At 43.5% G+C, this 26365-nt stretch overlaps 1 protein-coding gene across 1 annotated transcript; it reads left to right on the top strand.

The window, feature by feature from the left end:
- Nucleotides 1-1943: 1943 nt before the first annotated feature.
- COPS8 (COP9 signalosome subunit 8) lies at nt 1944-15592 on the top strand. The gene is made up of 8 exons (XM_045867665.3): nt 1944-2121; nt 3203-3273; nt 4559-4607; nt 5819-5951; nt 10507-10614; nt 12707-12769; nt 13810-13857; nt 14569-15592. The coding sequence occupies exons 1-8, from the start codon at nt 2044-2046 to the stop codon at nt 14646-14648; spliced, it is 630 nt and encodes a 209-aa protein (XP_045723621.1). The 5' UTR covers nt 1944-2043; the 3' UTR covers nt 14649-15592.
- The last annotated feature ends 10773 nt before the right edge of the window (nt 15593-26365 follow it).

Below are 26365 nucleotides of genomic sequence, written 5' to 3' on the forward strand. Positions count from 1 at the left end.
ACCCGCACGCCCCTGTGTATCTTCCTATTCAATGTTGCCAATTCCTTGAGTTTTGTAGTGGTTTATCTTTGTATTCCATGCGAAGCATTATTACACAGTCATTTCCCCATGGAAACAGTGTTGATTCAGCAAAAATAATCAGGGAGGCTGTCACTGTCTTGAAATTCTTAGTAATTTTACCTTTGAGCATGTTTGGCAAGTGAAGCCCATAGGGACGAAGGAGCATTTACACGTGAGCCAAGAGGTAGGAGCAATATGTGTGTTCCCTGCCCTTCCACAGTGCTCCCAATACTACATGAATCCCCAGCTGGACCCCCAATGGTGGGAGTTCAGCGAGCCCCAAAGTGTGTTCACAAGGTAAGCGCACTGTGTCTACAACTGAGTTAGCTGCATGCAGATGGCCCTGAGAAGCCACATTTTCACTTGGAACCTGAACTTTCTTCAAAGATGTAATGAAGGCAATGGTGTCCTAAGGAATATGAACATCCAAGGAACGCTCTTGACCGTTCTTCCTTACTTACATCACTCACGTTACTTCCTTGCAATCCTGCTGAAGTATTCCTTTGTGCTGAAAATGGTAACATAGCATCAAAGGGACTGGTCCTATTCCTCTCAGCCCTTCCTTACCCATCAGTACACAGAGGGTAGAAAGTGTATTTCATGTGCATGAAATGAAGAGCATGAAAAATAGTTGTCACTTCTGCGCATTTCCATGGCTTTAGTAAGAACAACATAGGTGTGCATCTATGAGCTATGAAATACGAATTGCGTGATTTCTGTGATTCCACGTAAGAGTTAAACGCACTTATATATGAACTTAAAACTGGCAGTACACCGTACAAAGACGGATGTTAAGCGTCATGCTAATAGGGCGCCTGGGTGGCTCAGTCGGTTAAGCGACTGCCTTCGGCTCAGGTCATGATCCTGGAGTCCCGGGATCGAGTCCCGCATCGGGCTCCCTGCTCAGCGGGGAGCCTGCTTCTCCCTCTGACCCTCCCCCCTCTCATGTGCTCTCTCTCATTCTCTCTCTCTCAAATAAATAAAATCATAGGGGCGCCTGGGTGGCTCAGTTGGTTGGGCGACTGCCTTCGGCTCAGGTCATGATCCTGGAGTCCCGGGATCGAGTCCCACATGGGGCTCCCTGCTCAGCTGGGGGTCTGCTTCTCCCTCTGACCCTCCTCCCTCTCGTGCTCTCTGTCTCTCATTCTGTCTCCAATAAATAAATAAAATCTTTAATAAAAAAAAAAGATTCATGCTAATCATTTAAAATTTTAATTTCTCTTTCCTTAGGATTATATTAAATAGCAAAAAGCCCATGAAAATTGAGGTACAGTGCAGTCAAAGGAGAAAGCCCCCCTCCCACGTTTTGAGCGAGGGTCCTGCATTTCCCATTTGCTCTGGGCCCACAGATTGGGCGTCCAACCCTGCGGCAGCATACAAACAGAAGCCTTTCGCGGGCGGTCTCGTGAAGGGCAACACGGCAGTAAGTCCATGCACATTAGAGCGCCCGCGGGCGAAAAGCACGAGGGGGCGGCCACGGAGGCCGGGGGGCGGCGGCGGCCGGGGCGATCCGGGGCCTGATCTGCAAGCCCGGTGAGCGGCCCAGCCACGCCGGCTCCGGGGCTGCAGCCCACACCTGACCAGTTTCAGAGAACATGAGCCTGGGAGCGCAGGAGGGGCGCAAGCCGGGCCCGCGAGCATCCCCGCGACCAGCAGGGGAAGCGGGCTCCTCGAGGTGCGCATGCGTATGAGGCCGCAAAGCGGAGACGGCGAGCTGCCCTGGAATCCGCGCACACCCCTCCCTCCACAGTTCTGGTCTCGCGCTCCGCAAGCCGCTTCCCGCGAGGCCGGGCCAGTCCTCCAGAGCACCGAGAGCGCCGGCCAGAGCGGCAGCGGCGTCCGACTATGCGCCGGAACCAACGGCACAGCTGCGCCGGGCGCTCCGCGGCGACGGCGGCCTTGTACGTCATTGCGGGCGCGACGGCCCGGGGGACAGCCGGGGTCTGCTTTCGTGGGGTTGCCGCGGCGGGACCGGCCGGGAAGATGCCAGTGGCGGTGATGGCGGAAAGTGCCTTTAGTTTCAAAAAGTTGCTGGATCAGTGCGAGAACCAGGAGCTCGAGGTAGCCGTTCGCGTCGCGCCGGGAGAAACCGCGGGGTCTTCTGCGGCCCCGGGGCGGTGCCGGTTTCCGGGGTAACAGGGCCCGCGGGGCTGGCGGCGGGCGCGGGAGCTGGGCTTGGGGAGCTCGGGACGCCGGGGTCCGCTGCGAAGGCTGCGGGCCTGGACCGCGTCCCCCCAGGCTCGCTGGGAGCTCCTTGTTGTTTATTTTCAGCTACTCAGTGCGAAAACCGGGGCATCTTTGCTCCTGACATCCTCCAGTGTGTTTCTTGTGCTCATTGGACGGGGCATCTTTCCCCCCCGTATGGTGGAGGGCGGGAGAATGTGGATTTTATTAAAGGCGTTGTGCAGGCACACACACAGACTAAAGAAGGAGCAACCTTTTTTCAGCTCGGAGAGTCCTTAGTCTCATAATGTCCCCACCCAAGCTTACCGTTCGGTCTTGTATTACAGGACTGGTGAAAGTTGTATCGTGCACCTGTTAAAGTTAATTGAGGGTTTTTTTCCCTTAGAAGGGCACTGGAAAACCATGTATAACGTTGGTATAAAAAGTTAATTAACCAAAGGAGCAGCCAGAAGGAGCAGCTCACTAATCAACACTTAATAGATCTTTTTTGAATGAATCAAATTTGAATGAAGAGAGAAATGTCTTTGTAGCACTCGGCTGTATTTTGTGTTTTTGTTTTTGTTTTTGTTTCCTATTCATCACTCATTACTTAGCTATTCAACATACTTGATAAGAATGGGCAGAATCATAGTGCTTTAGGAATCTGTTGGAAATGTTTGTTTCTTTTAATAGTAAGACCGTTTAAGAATTTGAGAACTGGGAAGGGAATCCCGTTTAAATATTCTCGTGCATATAAAGACACAGAGCTTTGGAGAGAGAGAAAATCACAGCTGATGGCAGATCTAAACTTAACACGGTGATTTTTAGTGTTTGGTACTTCTCTGAGCTCTTTCTACATCTGTAGTACTAAGTATTATAAAATAGGCTTATTTTTTAGATTAGTGTTAATAAAATCTTTTTTTTTTTTTTCTTTTTTAAGTGTAAATATAAATAAGGTTTCTCGTTTTTGGCCTTATAGGCTCCTGGAGGAATTGCTACTCCCCCAGTGTATGGTCAGCTGTTAGCTTTATATCTGCTTCACAATGACATGTAAGTACCTTCTACCTAAAGCCAAGAGCAGCAGCTTCGTCAGGATTGTACAGAAATTACTCTTGCATTGAAGAGAGATCATTAAAACATAAGAAGGTGCAAGGAGCTTTATCTTCTATTGTAACACTTAATATACCTGTTTCATATATTGAATCGTGACTCAAACTGTGATTAGGCTGAGTTGTTTTAAGATACACTTGTTTTACATATATTCTCTAAAAACACATTCTAATTTGTTATGCGAATCTACAGTGTCAATAAATTCCTTTAATTCTGTTGACCTTTTTTGTCTTTAGAAAACTTCGTATGACCTCTGTATACTTAATTTCATATGTAATCAGTAGATCAAGAGAAACTGAAAGGGAGGATTGAGAAAGTTAAGAGAAATTTAAGTAACAACACCTATGAGATTTTTTGAAAGGTGTTGTTTTTTAGTTATTCCTAATTCGTGTTCATTGACGAAAAGTCAGAAAGCATAAGCGTACAGGAGTCCCTTGTGCTATGAATCGTCAATGATTACTGTTAAATGTTGTTGGCAAGTTCTGTTCAACCTTTTTGTTTCATACCTTTTAAAAAAACTAACCTGCGATTTCTATTAGACATATTATCGTAAGAGCTGTCGGTTTCATTTTTGTAATCCTCTCATCGTATGTTTGTTGTAGTTCAAGTTTTCAAACTCTTAAAAACTGCCTTGAAGTTTTGGTGACTCTGCACTCATTGTCAGGGAATTCCAGAGCCTTGAATAGAAATTTGTTTATATATGAATAAATTACCTACTTAAGTGTTTGTGTTTTTAGTGTACCGTTGCCTTAATTTAAGATCTAGATCGTTAATTAAAAATCCACTAAAAATGGCAAAATATTACTTTGGTGAAAGTATTTTATGTTTTTTTAATCTGGAAAGCTACTTTACTTGCCATGGACAAATTCATATAAAACTAAATTTCGGGGCGCCTGGGTGGCTCAGTCGGTTAAGCGGCTGCCTTCGGCTCAGGTCATATCCCTGGGTCCTGGGATCGAGCCCCACGTCCGGCTCCCTGCTCAGTGGAGAGCCTGCTTCTCCCTCTCTCTCTGCCTGCCTCTCTGCCTACTTGTGCTTTCTCTCTCTGTGTCAAATAAATAAATAAAATCTTTAAAAAAAAACAAAACACTAAATTTCACTCTATAAAATACAGAGTATTTTAAAATATACTTCTGTGTGTTTGCAGTGAGATCTAGAATTTTAAACATTTACTGAGATGATCTTTTTTTAATTGCTTATTCTTTCTTGGGGGGATGTAAATTAGGAATAATGCAAGATATCTTTGGAAACGGATACCACCTGCTATAAAATCTGTAAGTATTCTTCAATGTATCCTACTACTTGAATGTAGTAACAGCATTCATTTAAATGGCAACCTTCTAAAGTTTTTAAAGTTTCTGTTTTCTTTCCCCTGTAGTTCACAGAAATAGTTACTAAACTGGTATTAAAGTTTAAGAACAGATCTACAAATTCCTCTGATCAGAAATTTAATTTCCCTTGGATGGTATAGAAATCTGTGCTCAGCTTCTACTGATCGTGTTTATTAAGACGCTTCTTTTAAGTGTCGCTTTGCCTGGCAACCAACTGAGACCTTTTAATAAAGGTTTGGTTTATGGTGTTTTTGCTTTTTTAACTAATTTATGCAGTAATGGTATTTACTTTGAAATTGATATTATTTCCAAGAATATCCTAAAAATGATTTTCACAGTATTAAGATTATTTTTGCTAATTAGGATTTTAGGTTTCTTAGTTTGGATGGGAGATTAGATGAAATAATGTCTTAAAAGTTTCTTCCAAAGTGGAATGAAATATATTTTTAATTTCATGGGATTCCCTGTTTCTAGCATAAATGCGAAGTGAATTTTTTAAACATTCACCAAATATTACCAAGAATTCACTTGAATTCTTCTGTTCATTATTGATATTCAGCAGCAATTCATTTTAGTATTTTTATTCTTTCTTCTCCAGACATTCGATTAAGTAAGATTGGAATGTTCCTCCAGCTTCATTGACTTAAAATAAAGAACTGTAAATTACACTCATCGTTTCAGTGATGTTAGCGGGAATTCTTTCCTGGGAGAGGCTACAGTATATGACATCTTAGATTGACAATCTTTATTATTAGTCATTTTGCTATTACTTTTGCCCAAGAAATATGTGTATGTATTTTACATGCACATATATATGAATATTCTTCATAACGTTGATCACATATATGTACAGATGAAATACAGATACAACATTCTGAAAAAGCAGTGTTTAAGAAAATTAATTTCCAGACTTAATTCTGAAATATTTTTGGACAACTGTTTTATGCTTTAATTTTCTGTTATAATAAAAATGTATATAAACCATACAAATAAATTTTGCATTACTGTCCACAGCATCTAAAAACCTTTTTGATAGTGACTGGGCTGAAGAAGTAATTATACGTCTTAAGAGAAATGTTGAATTATGTTTTAAGATACAGTTGTTGGTAAATCTGCGGAGCGACTATCCTCAAAGGCAGTGATATTTATTGCAGGCAAATTCTGAACTTGGGGGAATTTGGTCAGTAGGACAAAGAATCTGGCAGAGAGATTTCCCTGGGATCTATACGACCATCAACGCACACCAGTGGTCTGAGACGGTCCAGCCAATCATGGAAGCACTTAGAGGTAGCGTTTCTTCGTGGTTAAGAATTAAATTAGACCTGTTCTCTAAGTGCTGCGATACTGAAGTAAGTCAGTGATGTGTTTTAAAAAATAGATATTTTCTGCTAGGTGAACAAGGCAGCTTTCAAAATTCTTTTGTGAGGATTTGCTGTAACCATGCTTCTTCATTTCGTCTTGCTTGAGGTCATATCGGTAGCTAAGGGGCTCACTGTCTCTTAGTTCCAGACTGAAATTGCTCGTCAGTAAAAGGATTTTTTTGCTACTAAAACGAAATCTTGTGATACTGTAATAAGCTCAAGGTATGGGTGGTTAAGATTGTAAACCCCATGTATCTGAAAGTAGAGACTGTGCTTTGGAGTCTGTTGACCTCGGGCTTTGATAGGGGTTGTCTCCAGCTTCTGGATTTGTAACTAGTCAGTTCAGTACACAGATGCTCAGATGTTTTTTCATTGCTCTGAAAGATCACAAGCCTGTGTGACATAGCACTGATCCCACGATGAAACTGGACCCTGCCTCTCTCTCTGTTTTCCTGCCCCTGACATTTGCTGGTTCACTCTTTTATAAATTCATATAGTAACCTCTTTTCATGTTGTTCAATCCTTATTTCTTATTGTTACCTCGTTGCTGCCGTTAATACCTGCCTTGACTGTCTGCCTTCCTGCTCTGGAGGAGTCAGTGGGCAGGAATGTTTGAATAACCACTCATTATTCCAGCAAGGGATATCCTCTTTTCAGGGGAGCGGAAGGTGAAGGTTGCTTCTCAGATGTACCTCATTTTTCTTGTGATGGTAAAGCTCTGGCAGCATAAAACAGAACAATGTAAGGGACAAAACAGGAGGCACGTACTTTAAATATGAAGGAAGTGAGCGGGAGTGCAGGGCCAGCTGGTGGGTGGGAAGGGAGGAGTGTGGTATAAAGTTGCTCAGGTACAGTAGGGGCAGTTTGGGATTTTCCCACAGGAAACCGCCTTCACCTCTTCACATAAGTCCAGAGGAGAAAAGAGTGTGGTGGTGGATTTTTGTAGTATCTGGTTCAGTCTTAGGATTGTAGCGTGAGGGCACAGTCTGCGGGCCATCTCCCAGCGGCCTACAGCAGCGTCATTGTCAGGACTAGGGCTCAGATCTCCTGACCCACGCAGCAGATATTCCCTGTGTGCCTTCAGTGGGTGCAGCGGTGTTTCTCCCAGGACCGCCTCTGCCTCCAGCCCCGTTAGATGCAGTACTTCTTTGAAGTCAGTGCTGCGGGCCCCTGGGAGGCTGTGGAGCACAACATGGGAGAGTTTGGACCCTGGAGCCATACTTCTGGAGTTCACATCCTGGTTCTGCCACTTGAGTGACCCTTCTGTACTTTTCTCATTTGTAAAGTGCGATCAGAAGTAGTATTTTCCTTGGGTGGTTAGAACTGAATTAATATGTATAAGCACTTACATATGCTTAATTAATTAATACATACAAGCACTCATCTGTTCACTTGCAGTATCTGTGAATATACCTGAGAATTTTACAAATCCCCAGATTCACGAATGGTACCGTATTTTCCTCCATAAGATGAAGCCTGGTGAAGGAAGTCTCATAACAGATTTGAATTACTGCTAAATTTGACGTTTTGCTTTTTAATGTATTACAAATTTTCGGTTTCCTAGATTGTTTTAAGAACACTCACATTCTCAGGTTTTTTCCTTTTCTGTTCTGAATTAGTCACAGTCCTACCAGAAAATTGAAAGTGGCTTCAGTGACGAGAGGCTGGTGAAAAGAGCGGTCTCTAAAGGCAGCCAGCAGGGCCTGACAAAGCACCCAGGGGCCGGGTGTGGACAGTAGCCATTTTTACTCTAGGCCCAAAGGGAGGAGGCAAGGGGCCCACACTGCTGAGGTCACAGAAAGGGGCTGCCCCCGGGAGCTGAGGAGCAGCTTGAGCAAGGCAGGGAGGGCGCAGAGGAAGGACGTTCCCGGGACCCGTGGACCCACCCCCCAGGCGGGAGCACGCAGGTGGCATGGGTGGTGGTGCCCGGACTGCCTGGAACAGAAGGGCAGAGGTGGGTTAGGAAGCGCGGGACGGCCGGTCATCTGCCCTCTGCAGCACTAGCACCTGGCAGTTGCTGGCATATAATAAGCATGCGGAGCTATTTTTTACACAACAGAGGGAGCATTCTTTTCGGGTCTCCCCAGGACTTTGTCCCCGGGTGAACCACCACAGATGTTAGGTGCCGGCTCAGCGGATTCCCCTTTCCAGCTTGTCATTCTAATGCATGCCCTCAGGAGGTGACACATTTCACAGATCTTAAGGGTCACACAGTGACTAGAATGTCTCTGAGGGGTTACAAGCAGCCCCAGTTGTGTAGCCTCTCACTGACCCTGTGGAACACCCCAAGCCTGTATTTTTGCTTCCTCTGCCCACCAGCTTCCATCTCCCCGTGTGCTTGCTTCTCTGCCGTGTGCCAGGCCTGCCTCTTTGTGTCTCTTGTTCTACTCCCCATCTCCTCTCAATTCTAAAGATCTGACCAGAGTGCTTGAACTCAGGTTAATATTTTTAAAATATGGTAGGCTTTCCAAGTGGGTATGGTTGTTGGCGCTCACTTGGATTTCCCTTTTCCATTGTTGCTCTTGGTTCTTTTTCACTGAGTGCCCATGACCTTCAGTAAGGGAAAGTTCCCTTACGCTAAGATGTTTTCAAGTCCAGCGTGAGGTCATGTGCTGGGTGGTCGGTAGGAAGAAGGAAGGAGTTGACTGAAGGCATGCAAGGAGGGGCAGTACCGGCTGAGCAGAAGCTGGCGAGGACATCAGCCTCAGTGAGCAGTGAAGAAACGCAATGGAACGTCCACGATCTTTAAGAAATATGAGGGAACAAAGCCAAAGGCTTCGTCCTGGTGATATCATCAACAAGCACGTCTTCAGCACGTACTTCGTTAGAGAGGCTGGGCTCTTTGGCGGGGGGGCGGTATAAAGATATAAAGACAGCCCTCCTCCCATAGAGAAGTTTAGGGATCATTGAGGTGATGGGAGTGGGGAGGGGTGGGGCAGTGTGTTGTAGGTGGTGAAAGCATGCTTGCTAAACAGGTAGTATAAACAATGCTGTGAATTTAGAGAAGGACAGAGATGGCAGTGAACTTCAGTGCCGCAGGAGTTTGTAAACTGACCTAGGAGTCGTAGAGAGCAGACATCACACAACAGCGTAAACCCAAAGCCTGGAGATGAGAAGGTGTGAGACTTTCTGATAGCTGGGGGCCTAACTGGGAGCAAAGGGTGCCTGAGGAACTTGGTGCAGTTGTCAGGCAATGTCCCAGGAATGGAGAGAGGATTTTCAGTATGGGACTATATATACTGCACATATATACTGGCCTGTTAATTGTGGAAAGTAAAATCCAGAATATTTTTAAGCATGTTGACAGCCAGATGGAGGAGTCCTTATGTTCCTGGAAGAGCAGTGGGCAGGAAGACAGGCTAGCTGGACCTCAGTTCCTACCATTGACTTTTGGTCTCTGCCTCATTTCTGGAATAGTCATTGTGGGAATGTAAGCCTGGGGAAATCCACATGTCCTCTCTAGGGAGGTTTTGTTGCTGGAATTGTTTGCAGCCCCACCCCCCACCCCCCAATTAGGTTTAGTCATTCAGGATTTGACCTTAGGATTTGAACCCAAATAAAGTCAATAGTTTAGAGCAGACTCAAAAGTTAGTGTTAACAAAAATTCAACTGAGTAAACTTGGAGATCTAATTGGCTTTATTAAGCAGTCCATGAATTGGGCAGCATACCATCCAGCAAGTAGAGGGGAGCTCTGAGGAGCTGTGCATAATGGCGGGTTTTCATGGGAAGGAGCTTGGGGCAGGGACGTTACTACTAGCAAAAGAAAAGGAATGTTCCAGGCCAGGTCACCTTCCCTTAAGGGTAGAGTGGGGAGTCTTCTCCTTTTGGGGGATGGAGGGGGGGCCTCTGTGACAGATTACCTGTTCCACAGGCTCGGGAAATTCCCAACTGACCTCTTACAACTGTTTCTAGGGGAGGTTGAAACTGTGTTCGGTATGAAGTCCCAGTTTGCTGACTCGGCATTTGGGGCTTATGGTTTTCTTGTTAACAGAAGAGTGCTCTAGTTACAGAGCTTGTTCTGCAGTTCCTAGGTGTGATTCTAGATCAGAGACCCTCCTCACAAAGGACAACTAAATACCAAAGTAGATCATTTCTGCTCCATTCAGTCCAGTGTTTGTAAGTGGGATTAAAAAAGAAATTTAAGGAAAATTATATACCAAGTGCATAAATATATTTAAATGAAATTTTCTTAGATTTTGGTCTTATGTGTATTAACTTTTTTCCTTCTTTGTAAATTTCATTGTCCTCCAAGGGAGATTGGCTGTCTGAGAGGAAGTACAAGGAATTGATTGTTTATTCGGCAATATCTGAGCACCTCTTTCATGCCAGGCACGTGTGTCTGCATCTGTAAGCATAGAAACCTTTGGGTCGAGCTAGTCTCGCTTATAAAATGTGGACAAGGCCAATCACATAACTGAATTATGTGTTAAAAACGCCAGCTCTTGGTTCACTGTCTGCCACCCGTCCATTCCCCCCACAGATGCAACGAGGAGAAGGGCCTTTGCCCTGGTCTCTCAAGCCTACACCTCCATCATTGCAGACGACTTCGCCGCCTTTGTCGGGCTCCCCGTGGAAGAGGCCGTGAAAGGTATTTGAGCTCGCTGTTTATGGGGAAGTGTGACTTGTTGGAGCAGGTTGGTTTTGGAATTCAGGCGGTGTTCGTTCCCTGGAAAGGGAAACCTGTGTGGCATCACCCCCGACCCCCACTGCCTCCAACCCCCAGCCCCCTCCCCCCACCGCCGGCAGGGCCAGGCCCAGAAGCAGGCTGTCGGCAGGCCCAGCAGTGGTGCTGGGGCGGCTGGTGTGAGTGTCCCGCTCAGCGGTGCGAGGAGATACCGTATCCAGACCTAACAGGGCCTCACAATCGCTTTTGCCACCAAATGAGTTCAGGAAAAACTTTTTGGATTTCTGGGTGTGGATAAGAAATTTCAGGTTCTTATGTACTTTTAAAGCACTTTTTACCAGAGGCAGTTAATGATATCCTAGAACACGAGCTTTGCAAAGGAGTACTTTGCCATTTTGATGAAGTTACCATTCAGCTATGTCTGTGTGGTGTGCCCTTGTTGTATGCGATCATTCTGGCTCTTTCCTTATTGGAACCTCTTTGATGTTCCTGTAGTCATTTTTTATCATGGTTCCCAGGGCCTGATCCCTGAGTATTTTCTACTTTTATTTCCAAGAACTTTGATGAAGACTTAAGTTAACAGTGGGCCTGTGAAATGGTGGGGTGCCCTCCCAAGATGATGCCCAGGAAGGGGACTCAGAGCCGCTGTTGACTGGGAGTGGGTGGGGCAGGGAGGGATGTGGTGGGAACAGAGTTACTGAAAGGGACAACGAGGGGGCGGAGTAAGGCATTTGAGACAACTCCATGCAGCTCGATTACACCCGGTCTTATAAGTGGTGGGAAATACCAGATACAAGAAAGTAAAGGATGTACAAATTAGTTGCTTTTGTAAGTATGCCAGGCGAGTAGTAGTATATTCATGATTCGGAGCCTAAACTTTGTAACTTCTTTAAATTACTTCTTTTCCTCTGAAAATCAGCATGTTGATAAATGTATTTTTTTTAAGAAAACCTTAATTGACCTCAGGATTCACATGTAGAAATCCTCATTTCACCCGTACTTGGTAAAGGCAGTCTCCTCCCATGTCCCTTTTCAGCCCATTTTTTTTCCCTCCATATTTCTCACCAGTAACTCCTCTTACCCACTGGTCTCCAGCTGTGCTTTCGCATTTTCATTTCTCAGGTGATGCCCAGACTAGCTCCTCCCCTCGGTAAATTGCTATAGAACATTGTCTGTGCCCATAGCATTGTCTTTGTCTTACCATGGTTGACATTTTTGATTCTCTGACTAAAATGGGAACTCTGTAAAGACCACATCTTGTTCCTCAGTTTCCAAAGCCTACCACAATTTTAGATGCATAGCAGGCAGGTCAATGAGAGTTCCTGGAGTAAAACAGTACTGTTGCTTACTCACAAACATTTGTTTTGATTCATCTTGAAGTTGATCCATAGTTTATTACATAATAAATAACATCCCCCCAAGCCGTACTCTTAACTGACTGCTGGGTGGGACTCCTGTACGCTCCCCCCATGCTAACTGCGTGATCTGGGACACATCCCTGGGACACATCCCTGGGACACATCCCTGGAGTTCTCCAGACTCCGTTCTCCACATCAGTTAGGTGATGGTCCTGTGTCCTTCTTCGAGTAGTGTGATGATGACCTGAGTGATTCCTGTGGAACGGTGCCTGCCGGCCAGGAGTCTGTGTGTGAGCTGTGGTTCTTGTCATCGGACTCGCTTTGTCACTACCGATGGAGCAGCTGCAGGTGGTGTCATGTGCGTCCTCCTCAGGACACGGTGTTGTCTTAGTTACACTGACCAGATTAGTACCGTAATGCGCACTTTACAGAAGACCGCTCATCTGCTAGGGATTCTCTCGGCCTGACACAGTAAAATGGCTTTGATCCACGTTTCAGAAATGTTTCAAAAGTAAGTTCACCTGAGAAAGCTGTCTATAATCTACTTTTCTAGAAAAAAAGACACATTGTAGGGTAACCTGCACTTGTCAGATCTTCCATACAAGTAGTATCATTGATAGACTGTGGATCTCGTAGATGAAAATTATAGGAGTTTTTTTGGTTATTTCTCATTTGTGTGTTAAATACACATTTTTTAGGTATATTAGAACAAGGATGGCAAGCGGACTCCACCACAAGAATGGTTATGCCCAAAAAGCCAGGTAGGTGGAGCTCTTCATCCACGTATGCAGCACTGACCTAAGACCACGTCAGGTTCTGAGGCATGCATTTGAGTCATTTGATAATAAGGTTCTTCTGTACTAGCAAATTGAAAGTAACTCAGGTTAAATATAGATGTGGAATGATAGACACGGTAGAAAGGATTTTAAAGATCACCTAGTTTTACCTTAATTTTTAAAAATGTATTTCTTGTATAGAAAACTATTTTATATGGGTTTTTCATAATCCTTATTATGGTTTTTCCTTTATATGGGTTTTTCATCATCCTTGTATAAAAACCTATTTTTTATGGGTTTTTCATAATCCTTATTACATCTTAATTTTTACTAAGTATTAGTCTCCCATCCTTTTATTTATTGGGGCCATTTCTAAGCATGTTTATCCATAATATCTAAACTGTTGCCTTTTAAAAAATATATATCTTATTCAGATACACCCCTTTTCTCCTTGTACTACAGACATGTACACTCTTCTCTGAAATAAGATTTCAGTGGCTTTAACATGCACAAAATTAAGTGTTTTGGCTTAAATTATTTGACCTGCCCTCGTTGTGTCCGTCTGAATTCCCAGTCCCTCGGTACGCCTTCTGCGGTGAGCCGTGCTCATTCCTGCTTGGAGGCCTCTCCTCCTGCTTGGCAGGAATGTCCTTTTCTGCCAGGTCTTTGGAGCTGAGCTTAATGCCCACATCTGTGAGCCCTCCTCCTTCAACCCAAAGTTCCTTCCACCTGCCCTGAATTCCTGTTGTTTAGACATTGTTGGTGCCACAGTAAAGAATTACTCAAATTTCAATGGGCTCTAGCCCGTGAAGGTACAGGAAGTGGTTAGACATGGTCCCAGCAAGTCTAGCTGCTGAGAGAAAACTGCTGTGGTGAGAAGACTCATGTAATCATACAGAGCATAATTGTTAACTCTGTTTGAGAAGTAGCAAATGGTCATAAATGCCATTGTGTTAAAAACGACATGTTCTGTGTGAAAGTTCTTTATGATGACTCCTATAAATTGTGCTGTTAATTTTACTTAGTTGCAGGGGCCCTGGATGTGTCCTTTAACCGGTTTATTCCTTTATCAGGTATGTATTTTTATATGCTCGTTTAAAACTTGTTTCATTATTCTTTATTTCTCTTTTGTCGTGTGTCTCTTTTTTTCTTAGCTCTAACCTTATAAACGAAGAGGTTAAATTCTATACTTGCTGTTTATGATAACATATTTGGTTACAAGAGAGAACGTGTGGGTTCCCCTCTGGAGCTTACCTTGACGCCGGGGCACCTTCTGGCCCGGCCACAGAGCCGCGTCCGTGTTGTGTAGGGGAGCCGTGATAGAGCTGCTCACCAGCACTTACTCAGATGGCATCCCTAGGCTGACATGTGCAAACTTAAAAGCTAGAACTGAATTCCTGGGTGATGGGGTTCTTTGTGGGGCTTTTTTTGTTCACTGACAGTTTCATAGAGCAGTGCCTGGCACACGGTCAATACTGGGTAATTCTTCATTGAATTCTGTGTCACATGGGTAGGTGTCCTTCCAACAAGAGCTGTGCTCTCCTAAGAGGGTTGTTTCATGTTAACGTGGAAACTTCAGCAAAGCCAGACATGCCTTTACTCCCAGTTTAGGAAAACTACTCATCAAAGTTGAGACTTCTTTGCTTGTTTTTCAAAAATGTCCAAAATCAATAAGAAAGTTTCCTTATTGTTCAATTAACAGGCATTGGAGGGTGTGGGTGGCAGGGCCCATGCGCCGTTACACGGGGATCTAACTTTAGTCTCTCTCTGTATTTCACACGCAGAGCCTGCCCCAGTGCCCCCGATCCCCAATGAACAGCAGTTAGCCAGACTGACCGATTATGTGGCTTTCCTCGAAAACTGATGTATCATTCTGAGTTCAAGATCCACCTTCAGAATCCTGTATACTGACAGATAGAGAAATGTAAAATTTTTATTTTCAATTTATTGGATGGATAAAGCACCTCAGCATTCCTTACTGAGTATGTGATAAAATACATATATAAAGTATATTATATATATTTTGTCCTTAAACATTATGCTGAATAGTTGTTGAAACAATTCTCATTTTGTAATATTTGACAATTTGGATGGAGCCCGTCAGTATTATGCAGTTTATATTTCCTAGTACAGCTCTCCTGCTTCGTGGAGGTCAGTGGCTGTCAGCTGTTTGTCCCTGCCCCAGCGCCCAGCACACTCCCATCTGCACCGATTGTTGATACTTAGAGTGTTGATACTTAGAGCGATTCATTTGGGGTTTGAGGAGGACCGTCCCCAGAGCCAGTATCTGAGCTGCTGGGGCTTCTGATGCACCCCCTTCAGAGAATATGCTCTCCTTTCTCCTCACCTCCTGAACATCACTCCTACAGAATGCTGAAATGCAGCTGAGGAACCAAAGACCATTTCCTCAGTAAACCAGTTTGTGAACTTCAGATTTTTTCCTGATAGTGTGAGTACATCCATTGCTGGCAGTGGAGGGCTTGCCATGAAAATGCAACTATTTAAGACCTTCAGGAGAAGTATTAGATGTAATGTTCCTTTCGGAAGAAGGGAAACTTAGGGTGGAATGCATTCTATCAGTAAAGAAGCTATTAAGATAAGTGATCCACTTTGTACAACTATCCTGCAACCTACTGGTTGCTTATATTTATCCTTTGGTTCAAGGTCTGCCTTTTGGAGAAACACTGAACAAGTCTTTCAGTTTTTGTGTGATGCCCTCTAAATATTTGGAGGTGTTTATTGTATCTTCAGGTTAGAAGCCCCCCTGCTTCATTTATTCTGCATTTGTTCAATAAATATTTAATTGCATCAACTGTTTCATCTGAGAGAGTTTCTAGACATTTCACTCCTGGTCTTTCTGTGGATACATTCTAGTTTGTCATTGTCTCTCAAGATATGAATTTCCTAATTAAATAGAAATGACGTATATAGTGGTGATTACATGATTCATGTTTTCACTCATTTTAAACACATTTTTCAGTTACTGTTAACATTTATGGAAATACCTTTTAAATTGACATTTTATTAAACTCCGATGTATAAGTCATGTTGTTAAAACTCCCTTGTTTTTTACAGTTGAGGAAATGGAAATTCAAGAAGCAAGAGGATCAGTAGCTAGAAAGTGATGATGCCAGTTGTTGAACTTCCAGGTATTAAGTACAAATTGTATCCATGGGCCTGATTTTTAGTAGGTTGGAACCAATCCAAATGTTCATTAACTGGGGACGAGGTGACTAAATGGTGTGCAGTGCCGTGCAGCTCCTGGAGGCGTGAGTACGAGAGAGAAGGTCTCTGGACGGAATTAGGTGAAACCAGACGAAGTAGAAGGTTAGACTGTTGCTTCGAGGGTGAGAAAGGCTATATGGGTACACGTGCAGCTGTACATGCTGGTATTTCAGAAGAACAGTCCAAGGATCAGCCAAAAGCTAGTAAAAATGATTCTCTACAGGGAAAGAGGAGGAGGTCAGTGAACTTCACACAGTGAAACAGTAATTATTTCAAGTGACTCGATCACAGTATTTTGATTCTGCATTGTCACTGGGATATATACTGAGGACACAAAGATCTCAGCCTACTGAATATGGTTTCATGGCTAATTTCAAAAAAACTACCTTGATACCATCACTATTATTAAAAGTATATTTTAGGATAAAACAGTTCAGAAATGAGGTAATCTTGTTAGAACCTAGTAATCTTAAATATCACATAGAAACCTTAAATGATTGAGCGCCTGGGTGGCTCAGTTGGTTAAGCGTCTGCCTTCGGCTCAGGTCATGATCCTGGAGTCCCTGGATCGAGTCCCGCATCGGGCTCCCTGCTCAGCAGGGGGTCTGCTTCTCCCTCTGACCCTCCCCCGTCTCATGTGCTCTCTCATTCTCTCTCTCTCAAATAAATAAAATCTTCAAAAAAAAAAAAAAAACCTTAAATGATTTATTTTTCTTTCTCAATAATAAATAGTTCCTGGCTCTGTCCAACTAAAAAGGCCTAGAGTAATTACAACCCAGCACCAATGAGAACCAATAGTGCCCAGATTGTGGTCTCTAAACTTGTTTCAACTAAGCGGAATCAGAACTTATTTTCAAAGTAGGTACAAGGTGGGGCACCCAGTGACTGAATCATTAAGCGTCTGCCGTTGGCTAAGGTCATGATCTCAGGGTCCTGGGATCAAGCCGTGCGTTGGGCTCCCTGCTCAGCGGGGAGCCTGCTTCTCCCTCTCCTACTCCCCCCTGCTTGTGTTCCCTCTCTCGCTGTGTCTCTGTCAAATAAATAAATAAAATCTTTAAAAAAAAAAAAAAAAGTAGGGACAAGTCTGGGGAAATAATTGTACAGGTTGATCCCCAGTACAAGATGTCCCAGGTTCAGGAATGTTTCAAAGTCTCATAGGGTTCTTTCAGAAGTTCATAGAAGCTGACTTGAAGGAGCTCCCACTGGTCGAACATGAGACAAATTGAGCATGAAAAATCTGTGTGTCTATATTTTTAATCCCAAGTTCATAATTACAATACTAAGATGACCTCATCTTTGTACAAGAAATTCGGGATGTGCTTGATTCCATCTTCCCCATATTTATTTATCAATCTTAAGAATAAATGAATTGATGCCCTAGTGATGTCCAAAGTAACAAAATTGAACCTGCGAAGTAATCAAACAACTGGTGGTAGAAAATTCTTTCTAGAAGGATTCCACCTAGTGCAGATAGAAGTAGAAAATCTGTACTTTGTAGTACTTTGCCTCAAGGATCTAGGAAGGAAGCATCAGTGGCTGCTTGGACCACGGGCTGAGAAAACGAGAGCATATAGCCAGCCCATCCCTGTGCCCTGGTACCTGCTGAGACTCCCACCTGCATGCAGGTGTAGCCCGACGGCAGCCTGCTTTTGATGCATTGACTGCAACTGCCGTGTTTGCGCTGGGGCTTAGCCTGACAACGCCACAGGGGTTGCCCACACAAACCTGGGGAAGGGGGCGCTAGCCCCTGAGCAGCCCTTCAGCAGATGGAGGCCTGATCCAGGGAATAACACTGCCTTCCATGTCTTGAGAAGACAGTTTCAGGTCTGGAATTCTAGGCCTGGTTCCTGAAAAAAGACCACAGCCAGACTGAGCTGTGGTTGCCCATTGTGACCAGTCTGCAGTGCCGTGGATTGCTAGCTCCCCCTTCCTGTCTATCTCTACCCAGTGCCCCTCTGTGTTTCCTGGGATCGAGAGACTTGGCCCATCTGCACGTAAGTTGAAAGCACCTGAATCCATGTGTCTTTAACCTCACTCACAGTGGGACGTATGCGTACCAGGAAGGCATGGTAAGCATATAGCCTCCACCATGAGGTTTTTTGTCAAAACAAACTCCCCTTCCCCAAAATGAATGTGAATCTAACCAAGGTTGTAGACTTAACTGCCCATTCCCATTAAACATGGGTATTAGGTGAACAAGTTAAACACCCCACTAAGAAGCAATCAGCCTGATCTAGAATGTGGGGGATTTAACAGGACAAAAAAGTGAGTTTCCTTCAAAAATGAATAAGAAGAATCAGAGGGTGGTAGAGTTGGCAGTGAGCATTGGAAGATCTCTGCTCCTGGGTGGAAGAACTTTGAGGCCGACTTCAGTCGTCAAGAACTACAAACAGGTGGCTGCGTGGGAAGAAACATGCTTACGGGCATCAAGGAGCTCCTCAAGAGACAAGGCCCGAGGGGTGCATGTTGAAGGGAGTAGAGAACACAGGGGGCCTTATGGCGCGGCCTTTGGGGGGTGGCTGCGGGTCGGGGCCAGGTCCCTTGCTGGGGGCCTACCACCTGGGGGACGGGCATTTGAAAGGGCTAAACCACACAGCTGTGTAACCTCGAGGCATCTGGTGAACTTTTAGTCTGCTTTGGGTAGGAAGAAGTGAGGCCAAGTCCAAAAGAAAACCTTTGGAAACAGCTTAGTTTTCCTCCGGTCTTGCTGTGCTGGGCTCCAGTTAACAGGTGGGGTGGCGGGGAGCGGGGGTGCCTATCAGCAGAGAGCAGTTGAACAGTTAGTTAAGCTGCTGGAGGACAGGTCAGCGGAACATGTTCTAATGGAAACCGAAAGTAAACAACGGAACTTACTGGAAGCAGTGTTGGAGACATTGAGTCACAGCAAAGAGGTCTACGATGTGTGCAGTGGAAATCCAAGGAATAGAAAATAAAGCAGGAAAACAATCCTTGGAAGGACTGGCCAAGAACCTTCCAAGACTGATGAAAGAAATGAAGCCACAGGTTCAGAAATCTCAGAAAACCCCGCACAGGATGAATACAAAACAAACACCCCTCACACCCTGACACCTGCTAGGAAACTACCAAAAGGGAAAGCAAACATGTTAAAAGCATGGAGGGGGGTAACCGGGGAGGGGGGAGTAGGGGGGAATTTCTCTTCAGAAAAGCAACAGCAAAGCCAGAGGATAATAAAATGGCTTTTTTTTTTTTTTAAGTGTTGAAAGAAAAAAGTCCTGACTGCCATTTATAAGACACGCTCTTACTTTCGGCCCTCCTGTGTTAAGTTTAAAAGTTGGAGAAGGTACGTCGGTGCAAACACCATCGAAAAGCAAGCAGGTGCTGCTTTGGTGATGCCACACAGTCGGCCTGAAGGCAAGAAGCGCTCTCCGAGATGGAGAAGCACGTTTTGTGGACAGGGTTTCCCATTGCTGCCCTGGGTTACCACAAACCTGATGGCTTCCAACAACACTGACAGCTGGTAGTTGAGGAGTGTGAGCTGGGTCTGTCTGGACCAGCGGCAGGTGTCAACAGGACTGCTGCCTTCCCGTCCGGAGGCCCCGGGGACAGTCTGTTTCCTCGCCCCGTCCAGCTTCCGCAGGCCGCCCGCACACCTTGGCTCCTGGCCTTGCCTCCATTTTCACAACCAGCAGTGCTGGGCCAGGTCCTTTGCACACTGCCACCCTCCGGGGCTCACCTCGGCCTCCCCCTTGCACAAAAGACCCCTGTGATTATGTTGGTCCCACCTGGCAATCCAGGACAAGCTCCCTATTTTAAGAGAGGCTGATGAGTGACCTTTCTTCTGTCTGCTCTCTTAATTTCCCTTTCATGTGACTGAACGTATTCACGGGTTCCAGGGATTCGGACATCTGCATCTTTGGGGACCAATCATCTTCCCACTACAGTAGACAACAGGATTATGTGATTCTAAATCTATAAAAATTGAAATATAATAAAAGTTAACAACTGAGAGTCCTCTACAGTTGGGGCATTGGGGTGGGAGGTGCCCTACCAGACATTAACACATAATCTAAAGCCCCTTATTAAAAAATCATGGCACGAACATGAACAGTAGCTAGAGGAATAAACTAGAGAGATGAGAAATAGACTCGAATACATACAGGAATGTACCTACCATATGATACAGATGGCATCTCAGGTCACTGAGGTTAAGGTGGACTTTTAAAGATCTTACTTATTTGAGAGAGAGAATGAGATAGAGCATGAAAGTGGGGAGGGTCAGCGGGAGAGGCAGACTCCCTGCTGAGCAGGGAGCCCGATGTGGGACTCGATCCCGGGACTCCAGGATCATGACCTGAGCCGAAGGCAGTCGCTTAACGAACTGAGCCACCCAGGCGCCCTAAGGTGGACTTTTAAACAAATGGCTCTGGGAAAATTGATTAGCCTTTGGAAAAATAAATCCATTAGAATAAAATCCAGATAGATCAGGAATCTTAATGTGAAAGAATGAAACCATGCCAGTCCTAGAACTTGGGCAAAGGAAAGGCTTCTGTGTCTCAGAATTCTAGCTGTTGAAAAGTCCAATTTGACTACTGACAAATGTTGCAAATTATAAAGATACCCAAACAGCAACAGAGACAGAAACCGAAGGTAAATATAGAGAACAAACTGGGGTTGCCAGAAGAGAAGGGTTTGGGGATAGGGAGTGGGTGGCATAGCTGAAGGGGATTGAAAAGTCCAGACTTCCAGGGACGCCTGGCGGGCTCAGTCAGGTAAGCGTCTGATTCTTGATTTCGGCTCAGGTCATGATCTCAGGGTTGTGAGATCAAGCCCCGTGTCGGGCTCTGTGCTGGGTGTGGAGCCTGCTTAGGATTCTCCCCCTCCCTCCCCCGCTCGCTCTCAAAAAAGTGCAAACTTCCAGTTTTAAGTAAATCCTGGAGATGAAGAGAACAGCATAGGTAATATAGTCAGTAATATTGCAATAATGCGTGGGGACAGGTGGGGGCCGTGCTCATCCTGGTGAGCACCGTGTAGTGTACGAACTGTTGAGTCACTATGTTGTACACCTGAAACGTACAACACTGCACGTCATCTGTACCTCAATTAAAAATTTTTAAAAAGACATCTGAGAACTGACAAAATATTTACAACATAAAGGGCTGGTAATATTCCTCATATATAAAGAATTCTTAAAAATTGAGGGAATTAGGGGCACCTGGGTGGCTCAGTCGGTTAAGTGTCTGCCCTTTGGCTGGGGTCGTGATCTCAGGGTCCTGGGATCGGGCCCTGCATCAGGCTTTCTGTTCAGTGGGGAGCCTGCTTCTCCCTCTCCCTCTGTTCCTCCCCCGAGCTTGTGCTCATGCTCTCTCTCTCTCTCAAAATACCTTTTTTTAAAAATTTTTTTAATTTTATTATGTTATGTTAGTCACCATACATTACATCATTAGTTTTTGATGTGGTGATCCACGATCCATTATTTTCGCATAACACCCAGTGCTCCATGCAGTACGTGCCCTCCTTAATACCCATCACCGGGCTAACCAATCCCCCCTCCCCCTTTCCCTCTAAAACCCTGTTTGTTTCTCAGGTCCATAGTCTCTCATGGTTCATCTCTCCCTCCAATTCCTGCCCCCCATTTTTCCCTTCCTTCTCCTAATGTCCTCCATGCTATTCCTTATGTTCCACAAATAAGTGAAACCATATGATAATTGACTTTCTCTGCTTGACTTATTTCACTTAGCATAATCTCCTCCAGTCCCATCCATGTTGATGTAAAAGTTGGGTATTCATCTTTTCTGATGGCTGAGTAATATTCCATTGTATATATGGACCACATCTTCTTTATCCATTCATCTGTTGAAGGGCATCTCGGCTCTTTCCACAGTTTGGCTATTGTGGACATTGCTGCTATGAATATTGGGGTGCATATGGCCCTCTTTTCTTTTCACTACATCTGTGTCTTTGGGGTAAATACCCAGGAGTGCAATTGCTGGGTCATAGATTAGCTCTATTTTTAAATTTTTGAGGAACCTCCACACTGTTTTCCAAAGTGGCTGTACCAACTTGCATTCCCACCAACAGTGTAAGAGGGTTCCCCTTTCTCCACAACCTCTCCAACATTTGTTGTTTCTTGCCTTGTCAATTTTTGCCATTCTAACTGGTGTAAGGTGGTATCTCATTGTGGTTTTGATTTGAATTTCCCTGATGGCTAATGATGATGAACATTTTTTCATGTGTCTGTTAGCCATTTGTATGTCTTCTTTAGAGAAGTGTCTGTTCATGTCTTCTGTCCATTTTTGGACTTGATTATTTGTTTTTTGGGTGTTGAGTTTGAGAAGTTCTTTATAGATCTTGGATACCAGCCCTTTCTCTGTAGTGTCATTTGCAAATATCTTCTCCCATTCCATGGGTTGCCTCTTTGTTTTGTTGACTGTTTCCTTTGCTGTGCAGAAGCTTTTTATCTTGATGAAGTCCCAAAAGTTCATTTTTGCTTTTGTTTCACTAGCTTTTAGAGATGTATCTTGAAAGAACTTGCTGTGACCGATGTCAAAGAGGTTACTGCCTATGTTCTCCTCTAGGATTTTGATGGATTCCTGTCTCACATTGAAGTCTTTCATCCATTTTGAGTTTATCTTTGTGTACGGTGTTAGAGAATGGTCGAGTTTCATTCTTCTGCATGTGGCTGTCCAATTTTCCCAGCACCATTTATTGAAGAGACTGTCTTTTTTCCATTGCATGTTTTTTCCTGCTTTGTCGAAGATTATTTGAAAATATCTTAAAAAATAATTGAGGGAATTAGGAAAAAAACAAAAAACAATAGAAAAAAATGACAAAAGACATGAACAGATAGTTCACAAAAATTTACAAAGTGGCTTTTAAACATGAAAAGATGTTCAACTTCATTTATAATAAGAGAAATGGGAGTTTAAAATAACACTGAATTTGTGTTTGTGAGCCTTGGGAGTGGCAGAACCTCAAGAATGTAACAATGTTTTCTGTCACCAAATTCAGGAAATTGATTCTCCTATGCTCTTTGTTAATGGGAGTGCAAGTTGGGATGTCCATGTAGAGAGGAGTTTGGCGATATCTAAGAACAACATATACATATGCTTTGTATCCCCCACAATCCAGCTGTTAGGAATTTATCCTGAAGATTCAACCCCACAATTTAAAAAATGCATATATACAAGGTTATTTATTGCAGCATTATTCCTGATCGGCAAATACTGGGAATAACCCAAACACTTATATACAAGGGAATGAGTAAATGATGGTATGTCCATGTGAGGGAGTTCTCTGCATCTATAATAAAGAATGATGCAGTCCCTCATAAAGAACGACTTCCAGGACACACTGTTGGGGGGGGGGGGCAGGGAAACGTGCATACAAATGCCTTGAATATGCTGTTTTTTGTGTAAGAGAAAAGACAATATGCATGTATTTGCTCATCAGTGGGGAAAAAAGCACTGGAAGGGAAGCCAAATAATGAAATTGTTTGCTTTCTGGGTATAGGAGGGAATGAGGTGGAGAGGATAAAACGAGTCAGGGGGTGTCACTTCCCTTTTGTAAAGTTCTGACTTTGGGGATTATGTGAATGTTTCATGCACTCAAAGAAGAAATAAAATGATGATTGTGGGCAGGGGGAATGAACCAAACTGTATTTTCAAAAAATTACATAACTGCCCTGAAGGTAAGGGACATAACTAAGGTAAGTTTTGAACAACACTATTTAAACTATATGTCCTAAGGTTCAAGACAAAAATAACTTTAAACATATACTGAACTCCTGTTACTGGGTTTCTTTTTTTGCAAAAATAAAGGTTAGCAATTTTGAAATGATTTTTTGTGTGTTCTAGGATTAAACAAATGGGTAAACATATTGTAGAAAATATGTTTCCCTGCCCAAGAAGGAGCTACCACTACAGGCACAACCCTGTCCTATTATGCACCCTAGGTGTTGGTTTTGTTTTTTTGTTTTTTTGTTTTGTTTTTTTTTTTTTTACAGATTGAAGGTTTGTGGCAACCCTGTCAATTTGATGAAAGAAAAATCTTCTTAAAAAATTGTCCCAGACCAAAGGACACTAAAGAAGCACAACAACTCAATGCAGCTCTGTAATCAATAAAAGTACATTGTGAGGCACCACTGGGAATTGATGAAATCTGAAAAAACTGTATCAATTACATCAGAGGTTGGCAAAGTGCAGCCTGTTGGCCGAGACCAGGCTACTGGCTGTTTTTGAAAAGAGGGTTTTATTGGGATACAGCCATGTCCATGTATTTATGTATTGTCTGTAGCTGCTTTCACACCACAAAGCAAAACTGAGTAGTTGTGACCGAGACTGTCCTGCAAAGGGTAAAATACTCTGACCCTTTACAGAAAATTTCCCAACTTTTATATTAGATAACTTTGTTTCGACATTAATCTCCTTGATTTTGTTGATTTTACTGTGGTTATGGAAGAGGACGTCCTTGTTTTCAGAAAATAAGCTTACTTAGAAAATAAAATATATGTAAGCGTTACTTATATCTACGTATGTATGTACTTGTCACTAGTATTAGAGTGATTTTTATAAGATGATTTCATCAGTGAGAGCACCAAATTCTCAAAATTGTTTTGCCCTCATACTGTATACTATGGAATACATTCATTACATAATTTTTTCAAATTTTCTTTGTCTTTCATGAATTTGGTATTTCTGAGGGCCAGCCAGTTATTTTTTTAGATGTTCCCCTTTTGGGGTTTGTCTGTTGCTTCTTTGTTATTAGATTCAAGATATATATATATTTTTAAAGATTTTATTTATTTTAGAGAGAGAGAATGTGTGAATGGGGGCAGGGGTAGAGGGAGAGGGAGAGAATCTCAAGCAGACTCCCCACTGATGGAGCCCAATGTGGGACTCTATCTCATGACGCTGAGATCATGACCTGAGCAGAAACCAAGAGTCAGACACTTAACCAACTGAGCCATCCAGGCGCCCCAGTATATACATTTTTGACATGAATACCACAGAAGTGATGTTGTGCTCTCTTTGGTTTTGTATCAGGCACATGACAGTGGAAGTCTGTACATCCTTTAGTGGAGAATGCTTCTAGAAACAATGATGAGGGCTGGTTGTGCACTTTGCTGGGGGGGGGTGTCCTTGCTCCATGCTATCTCAGTGGCTGGAACTAGGAGATGTATCTGTGTGTGCAATTAATTATCTGTGTATTAGTGGTTCTTGAAAAGTCTCCTGAAGATTCTGATGCTCCCTGTCTCTAATTGGGAATTGCTAAGTTAGAGCCATCTAAAAACAAAATGCCTCCAAACTTATGAACTATTATTGCCCACTATGAAAATCCTAAATCACTGAAGTGTTCAAAAAGGAAGAAAGTTACAGATTGATCATGGACTTTAAAAGTGCATGTTAAAATCTAGGGTGAACCATCTGTTTCCACCAACATGCTTAACTAAATAGAGAAAACCTCTCAGTCTAGAACAACTAAAATGCTGTTTCGAGTATTACAATTTTTTTTTCTGCTGAAATATATTTCAGGTTTCTTTTTTTAAATTTTATTTTATTAGGTTATGTTAATCACCATACATTACATCATTAGTTTTTGATGTAGTGTTCTATGATTCATTGTTTGCATATAACACCCAGTGCTCCATTCAATAGGTACCCTCTTTAATACCCATCACCAGGCTAACACATCCTCCCACCCACCTCCCCTCTAGAACCCTCAGTTTGTTTCTCAGAGTCCATAGTCTCTCATGGTTCGTCTCCCCTCCAATTCCGCCCCCCCTTTATTTTTTCCTTCCTACTATCTTCTTCTTCTTTTTTTTTTAAACCTATAATGTATTATTTGTTTCAGGGATACAGATCTGTGATTCATCCACCTTACACAATTCACAGTGCTCACCATAGCACATACCCTCCCCGATGTCTATCACCCAGCCACCCCATCCCTCCCACCCCCACCACTCCAGCAACCCTCAGTTTGCTTCCTGAGATTAAGAATTCCTCATATCAGTGAGATCATATGATACATGTCTTTCTCTGATTGACTTATTTCGCTTAGCATAATACCCTCCAGTTCCATCCATGTCATTGCAAATGGCAATATTTTTTTTTGATGGCTGCATAATATTCCATTGTATATATATACCGCATCTTCTTTATCCATTCATCTGTTGATGGACATCTTGGCTCTTTCCATAGTTTGGCTATTGTGGATATTGCTGCTATAAACATTGGGGTGCAGGTGCCCCTTTGAATCCCTACATTTGTCTTTGGGGTAAATACCCAGTAGTGCAATTGCTGGGTCATACGGTAGCTATAGTTTCAACTTTTTGAAGAACCTCCATACTGTTTTCCAGAGTGGCTGCACCAGCTTGCATTCCCACCAACAGTGTAGGAG

The sequence above is a fragment of the Mirounga angustirostris genome, unplaced genomic scaffold, assembly GCF_029215605.1.
Source record: "Mirounga angustirostris isolate CCGP_5_RB_7025 unplaced genomic scaffold, mMirAng1.0.hap1 SCAF_3, whole genome shotgun sequence".
NCBI lineage: Eukaryota > Metazoa > Chordata > Mammalia > Carnivora > Phocidae > Mirounga > Mirounga angustirostris.

What these genes read in the sequence shown, in the direction of transcription:
- COPS8 (XM_045867665.3), top strand. Translation starts at nt 2,044, where the DNA reads ATGCCAGTGGCGGTGATGGCGGAAAGTGCCTTTAGTTTCAAAAAGTTG. An exon ending in TACCACCTGCTATAAAATCT is followed by an intron (nt 4,608 to 5,818) that starts GTAAGTATTCTT and finishes TATTTATTGCAG; the next exon opens with GCAAATTCTGAACTTGGGGG. An exon ending in AATCATGGAAGCACTTAGAG is followed by an intron (nt 5,952 to 10,506) that starts GTAGCGTTTCTT and finishes TTCCCCCCACAG; the next exon opens with ATGCAACGAGGAGAAGGGCC.